The 7,397-nt window shown below is 42.4% G+C and overlaps 1 protein-coding gene across 1 annotated transcript; it reads right to left on the reverse strand.

Moving 5' to 3' along the window:
• Positions 1–1,317: 1,317 nt before the first annotated feature.
• On the reverse strand, positions 1,318–2,451 carry HTR1D (5-hydroxytryptamine receptor 1D). The gene has a single exon (XM_014056030.2). It carries the CDS (start codon positions 2,449–2,451, stop codon positions 1,318–1,320), a length of 1,134 nt encoding a protein of 377 aa, XP_013911505.2.
• Positions 2,452–7,397: the final 4,946 nt, after the last annotated feature.

Consider the following 7,397-nt stretch of genomic DNA (forward strand, 5'->3'; position numbering starts at 1 on the left):
ACAACACAAATTGTCAGCCTCTGTTTCACTTGCTTGCTATCGGCTGCCATAGAAATGGGGAGGATGGGGGCATGGTATTTGGGATGGGAATTACATGGTACTGGAGGAATTATGGAAAAGGGAATTTTCTTCTCACCATCTTCTGCGCATGCTGGTGGCTGGTGTTTGGGACTGGTCAAGGCCAACCGTCTTGCATACCAACCTGATGATGCCTTTTGGAGATGCATCCCACATGACACCTTAGGGAGTTGCAGATTGGACACTGGGGTGGGATCGTTGGAGGGAGGGGGCTGGGTAATCATTTGATATGTACTTGTTCGCGCCTTTCTGGCTCAGATCTTGCTTTCCTTTCACTGCTATCTTTTCATAACCAGTAAAAGTATTTTAATTTCCACGATGGAAATTAAATCCTCCTCCATGATGGAGGCACGCCTGACATTAATCCTTTTTAGATAAGATAGTGAATGATCATGCTGGATAAAACTTAGTCTGGATGATCATACTTCAGGTCAATAACCCAAAACCTAAAATCTTCCAGTTGAAAACACAACACTAGGCCTTCTTCAAACCACATCTCTGTAACCTGATTTAGTTCCAAAGCCATTAATTGAGAAACTGCAGTCCATGGGAGAACGTTTCTGATTTGCATACTCAGTTCTTGAAAAAGAGGAGCAGAGGGGCAAACAGAGAAAGTCACATCCACATCTTAGCTAGTTCGGCCAATTCATGGTTGTCTGAATGCAGTCAATGAGATTAAAGCAACAATTTAAGTCCCCAGCCAGCAGCATCAAGCACATGACATCTGCCTCTAATACCCCTAAGTGCTATCCACAGAACAGCAAACTGAAAATAGCCACAAACACAATACATGAAATAAATAAAATGGCCCAAATCTAAGGAATTGACTAAATCAGGGGTGTCCAACCTTGGTAACTTTAAGACTTGTGGACTTCAATTTGTAGATTTCCCCAGCCAACATAGATGACTAGGGAATTCTGGGAGTTGAAGTCCACAGATCTTAAAGTTGACAAGGTTGGACACTCCTGCACTAAATCACACAAGATTTCAACAGTTATGTGCAAGATCCTAGGCCAGAACGTAAAATAATATTGAGATTTCAGTGCTCTTATGCAAAATCATAGGAACTGCATTGCTAAAATCTCAAGAACTCTGGTATTTCATTGATTCATTGAATTATTTTTAGTGCCTGCACCTAAAATACTATCAACAGCTCCTAATCCACCCCAGAGAACTTCCACATAGGAAGCTTTATGCATCAAAGTTTATGATTGGGATCAGGGTCCAAAATCAAGACGGCTAGCAGCAGTTTTTAAAGTGCATTATTTTCTGAAACGCCTGCTTGAAATCTTCATTAAAGACAGTATATATAATGGGGTTAATCAGTGAGTTCAGATAACCCAACCAGGTGAAAACGTCCATCAGGATATGAAGAGGCCAACAGGCTCCTTGGCAAATAGGGTTGAGCAAAGACGCCACAAAGAACGGCAGCCAGCAAAAAACGAAGGCGCCCAGAATAATCCCCAGGGTCTTGGTAGCTTTCCTTTCTCGCGCAGCCAAAATCCGCTTTCTTTCAAGGACGGAATTGGCTACCTTGATCCTCACGTGATTGATGACCACCGGGGAGTCTTGCGGATGGGAAGGTCCCTCGTGAAGATTAGAGGTCACCGAGCAAAGAGAAGAACTCGCAGAGCCCGTGATGAGCTGGGCTGTGGTGAAACGCTTCCCGTAGAGGGAGGGCGGCTTCAGAATCCGGGATCGAGCAGTGACGTAAATCCTGCCGTACAAGATGACAAGCAACACCGTCGGGATGTAAAAGGCGCCACATGTAGAATAGATGGTGTAGGAGATCTGATCTGTGTTGACGGTGCAAGTGGCCAGCTCCTCGTGAGCCTTGGCTTGTCTCCAGAAAAGGGGAGGGATAGAGATGCAGATGGAGAGGACCCAAACGATAGCAATCATGATGGCAGCCCGGCCAGCCGTCCGGCGTTTGGTATATTCGAGAGCATCCGTGATGGCCCAGTACCTGTCCAAGGCGATGATACACAGATGCAGGATGGAGGCGGTGCAGCAGGTGATGTCTGAGGACAACCAGATATCGCACATGACTTGGCCAAAGGTCCACAGGCGAGTGACCGTGTACACAATGCTGATTGGCATGACCAGGATGGACACCAGGAGATCTGTGGCAGCTAAGGAGCCAATGAGATAATTGGCAGGAGTGTGGAGTTTTCGGGTCAGGATAATGGTGATGACGACAAAAGTATTGAAGAGTATTGTGGCCAAGGTGATGAGAACCAAAACTGCTGCCAGTAAAACCTTTAGGCCTAGCAACGTCCCTTCGTCCCAGTCCTCTATCACGTCACCGGCATCGAGAGATTTGTTGGCCGCACTTGGGAAAATCAAGTCTGAAGACGAGTTGTATAGGTTCATTTTCAGCTGTGTTGAGTCTCCTTTGCTTTCAAAATCTTGGGATTTCTGAATTCAAATAGGCTTTCTGGATTAAAACATCAAGGACTGGGGCGAGAAGAGGCTGCTGTTAAAGAGAAATAAAAGTCACAACAAAAAACATTAGCTGAACTAGAAGAATGGCACATATTGTCAGCTCTAAAGAAGATGCATTCACAAGTAAAAAGAAAAGGCAACAATAGCCAGGTTTATGGACTTGCAGTTATAAACATAGAGGAAGCAGGTACATTTCTAAGCAAAGTGCACCACTTGAGAATCTAAACACATCAAGGAGCTAGCCGAGACCTTCTGTGTAATGGACTTAAATGGATTTAAATTAAAAATCTTTCAAAAAATACTTTTCTCACTATTTTTCTTCTTTTCTTTTTTGCTTTAAATGTTTTTATTCTGTATATTTTTTCCCAATAAAATTTACTGTTTTTAAATCTGGGAAGCTATCTGAATAAACAGGATGGGATTTACTAAAGAGGACACCTTGGCTTTTACATTGTTAGAGACACAAAACTATTCAGAAAAATAGTCTTGTCCTTAATCATATTACTTGCCTGTGGTTTCTGCAATTGGTATTTTGAAGTCAGAATAAGGTTCTATGCATTGTGCAAGCTGTATCCAATTTTCTTGTGAAGTCTTAAAGGAAAGAGACCAACAAAAATAAGACAAGAATAATATATTTACCTGTTCTTAGAGCTGCAGAGAGACACTGGCTAAATTAACTGGCTGGAATATAAAACACAACAGATTAGATACATATTTCAAGGCACCAGTGAAACAGCAGTTTGAAGTTTGAAGTTTTGTTTTATTTATATGCCGCCCTATTCCCTTTGCAGGGACTCAGGGCGGCGAACAACTCAAACAGGGAAGGGAACATACAATAGAAGACACGCATTTAAAATAACCAACAACCATACCTGTCAAGAGGGGAAGAGGACTCATCACGCTCAGCAAGCGCAGCGCCAAAGAAGGTAGAGCCTAGAATTTGGGCATAGGGGGAATAAAATGACCCAGGCATCATGTTTGCTCTTTAAACCGGGTTGACTTAAATAAAAATGCAAAAAGCGGAGGGAGATGTATAAATGTTTGGCTCCACCCATTCTAAGTTTATTCACCCATTCTGGAAATCACAAAACAGGATGCTCGTAGGACTTCGTATAATGTTTAAGGGGACTTCCCAAAGGTCAAGATGGCAAGGCATAACCATGGGACTGCAGTTCCACTTCGTTTTTATAGGCGTTGTGTTGAATGGCAGCCAGTGGAAGGCTTGCAACTTTGACGTCTTTGTCATAAAAACAACTTTATTGCCGAAAATATTTTGTCATCCGATGCCATCTTTTAAACTGAGTAATTCTGGTCCAAAATTCCAGCAACAAGTATTTCTTTTTTTACATTCTATAGTCATCTATAAGGAGAAAGAATGCGGTTTCTAATTTTCTCAAGGTTAAAGGCTGCCCGTTAAATGGTTTTTCCCAGGCCTTGGCTAATCTTCAGAACGTGCTCCTGGTTTTTCAGAGTCCAGTTAGACATTCCTCAAGTTATACAACAGGATGAAGGAGCAAATTAAGTCAACCAAACCCAAAGAAAAATCATAGTCTAGCTATTTTGCCAACTGTGGAAATATGTTTCCATTTTTTGTTCACATTTAGCGTAAGTGACCCAGGAATGTGTGGGAAGTCTACAAAGGCCTCATTTTTTTACAAATAAACTTTTAATGAAATGTTTTTTTTAAAAACGATATGCCTAGAATCTCTTCCCCATAGTGTCAACAGCTGCTGGGAATTGTAGTTTACTACTAACGGGAAGACTGGATTTACTCTATCCTAGATAAGGCTTTTAAGTTGTGGTCCTTATATGGAATTAGCCAAATGATAAAAATATTCCCCTAGTCACTGGGTTCTGGATGATAGCATAGTTGTGGCATGGATGGATGTGTGTCTAATGGTTTACTGAGCCACCATGCAGTTTTGGCTTTTTTTGTTGTTCTGTTAATTAAATGCTGTGTTTTTATTTTGTTCATCACCTGGGCTTCTTGGATAGATGGATGGACAATAAATTAAATTAATATCACAGGATGAATACATAAATTTAACATATTTAATCTAAAAAGCATCTGAGCCATCACTTCCAAGATCTGGTCACAATGATTTCCATCTCTCAATGTTGAGTCCCCTTCAATGTGGATCTGCTTTTGAGCAGCAGCTAACCAACCTGGAATGGCTCAAAAAAACCGAAACAAGCTACTTAGGACTTAGAGGGGGAAAGAACCATACAGACATACCAGGATTATAAACTCAGGCTAGAAGATTATGAAAAATAAATGAAGCCCTAGAGGAAAGCCACAATTTTTGCCAAAAGAAAATAAAACCTGCATGAATTTATTCAGCAGTCAAGTTCATCACACTTTATCAGTGTTGATAAGCAGATGCTTTTGAGGTGGTTTTCACTGCTCAATTATTTGTGTTTTATTTGTTTGTTTTACTTTTCAAATCAGCCATCAGCCTGTTCAGATAGGCTGAATCAAGAAACAGACCCAGCAAGGATTTCAGGAATCCTCTTTATTGTAAAATAGAATAGAATTATTTATTTATAAAAGTAGAGTAACAAAACTTTGGAAATCTCTCTCTCTCCCTATCTCTATCTCTCCCCTCCCCCTCCACCCTCTCTCTTCCTCCCTCCCCCTCCTTTCCCCCTCCCTCTCTCCTCTCTTCCTCCCTCCCTCCTTCCTCCCTCTCCCTCCCTCCCTCTCTCCTCTCTCTCTCCCTTCTCCCTTCCTCCCTACCTCTACCTCTCTCTTCTCCTTCTCTCTCTCTCCCTCCCCCTCCCTCCCTCTCTTTTCTCTCCCCCCCCTCTCCATCCCACCTGATTCCAAACAAAATCAAGCTGGCATTATTTAGAGTCGCTTTCTCACGCTCTCAGGGCTGTATAATCCTTTCTCCAACTGCCCCCGTTTCAGGTCTCTCTGAATTTAACAATAAGGCAAGTTCTTTCTCGTGCCCTATTCTGCAGAGGACGGATTATTTTATTGACCCATACATAATTTCTTCCCCGTCTGAACCCCAACATGTTATCTGTTTGACTGAAAATCAACATCAGGGGGCAGCCTTGCACTCCGTTTTCATTCAACAGAAAGCGGAGCTTCCCTTACTCAAAGCATGCTGATCTTACTCAAAGCCACATAAAAGCCATAGTTATGGATAGAAGCCCGAAAATCAGGAGCAATCTGACAGCACCTTTTCAAAGCAGCAAATTTTATTAGAAGGCACATATTTGAAATTTAATTTGTATGCCGCCCACTCCCATGGGACTCTGGGCGGCTTACAGACAAGATAAAAAGCATTTAAAAATTAAAGATAAAAGTACAGTTGTTAAAACTGCACACCATCCATTCTGTCTAAGTGGGGCTGGACATTAATCAACAGCCCCAGGCCTGCCGGAACAGACAGGTCTTTGTGCTTTTCGGAAGGCTGAGAGAGTGGGGAGGGTCCGGATCTCTATGGGTAGATCGTTCCACAGGGCTGGCGCAGCTACAGAGAAGGCCCTCCCCTGGGGGGGCCACCAGCCGGCATTGTATTTATTTTTTTGGTGAACTGAGGTTCTTTTCATCAGGTGCACAGAGTGCTCCTGCCAACCTATCAGTTCGAAAGCATGCAGATGTGAGTAGATAAATAGGTAACAGCTCTACTTGACGTCATGCTGACCACATGACCAAGGAAAGGTCTTCGGACAGCACTGGCTGAATGGCCTTGAAACAGAGATAAGCACATCCTCCTATAGTTGGCAATGACTAGCGGGATAAAATCTGCAGGGAACCCTTTACCTTTTTAAACAGTGTGCCCATTGACTGCGGAACACTTAAGCCTGTGCCTCTTAATAAAACGTGTTACAGGTAGTCCTCCACCTACAACCATTCATTTAGTGACTGTTCAAAGTTACAACAGTAATGAAAAAAAGCTACTTACGACAGGTTATCACTCTGCTAAACAAAAATTCCCTCAGATAATTCCCCGTCAAACTATTTACTAAATCTGCATTACTATTACTATTAATCTTCTCACCGTTCTCCTCCCACTTCTGACTGCAGGACTGTAACTTTGTTGCTTGTATCCTTACTGTTTATATTGATTGTTCCCTAGTATGATTTGATTGCTTATTTGTACCCTATGACAGTCATTAATAGCAATAGCAATAGCAGTTAGACTTATATACCGCTTCATAGGGCTTTCAGCCCTCTCTAAGCGGTTTACAGAGTCAGCATATTGCCCCCAACAACAATCCGGGTCCTCATTTTACCCACCTCGGAAGGATGGAAGGCTGAGTCAACCCTGAGCCGGTGAGATTTGAACAGCCGAACTGCAGAACTGCAGTCAGCTGAAATAGCCTGCAGTGCTGCATTTAACCACTGCGCCACCTCGGCTCTTAAGTGTTGTGCCTTATGATTCGTGATGAATTTATCTTTTCTTTCATGTACACTGAGCGCATTTGCACCCAAATACAAATTCCTTGTGTGTCCACTTGGCCAATAAAGAATTCTATTCTATTTTTCACACTTTATTCCAGCCTGTGATCAAAAATGGAATGCTTGGCAACTGCCATGCATTTGTGACGGTTGCATTGTTGGGGGGATCATGTGATCACCTTTTATGACCTTCTAGCAAGCAATTGCTTGCCAGATTCACTCAACAACTGACCAAACAACTGCAGGGATTCACTTAGCAACTGTGGCAAGAAAAGTCGTAAAATGGGGCAAACATCACCTTCACACCTTTCTTTTCTTAGCAATGAAAATTTGATAAGGACTCAACTGTGGTCGCAATTTGAGGACTAACTCGTAAAAAATGGTACTTCCTGGTTAAGAGTCAGTAGGTTTCCTGATTATTTGATGGAGAAGTTCACATGGAAGTGAAGGATGAATGGAG

Source organism: Thamnophis sirtalis, unplaced genomic scaffold (assembly GCF_051295495.1).
Source record: "Thamnophis sirtalis isolate CommonGarterSnake01/CBP01778 unplaced genomic scaffold, rThaSir2_p1.2 scaffold_13, whole genome shotgun sequence".
NCBI classification, from domain to species: Eukaryota; Metazoa; Chordata; class Lepidosauria; order Squamata; family Natricidae; genus Thamnophis; species Thamnophis sirtalis.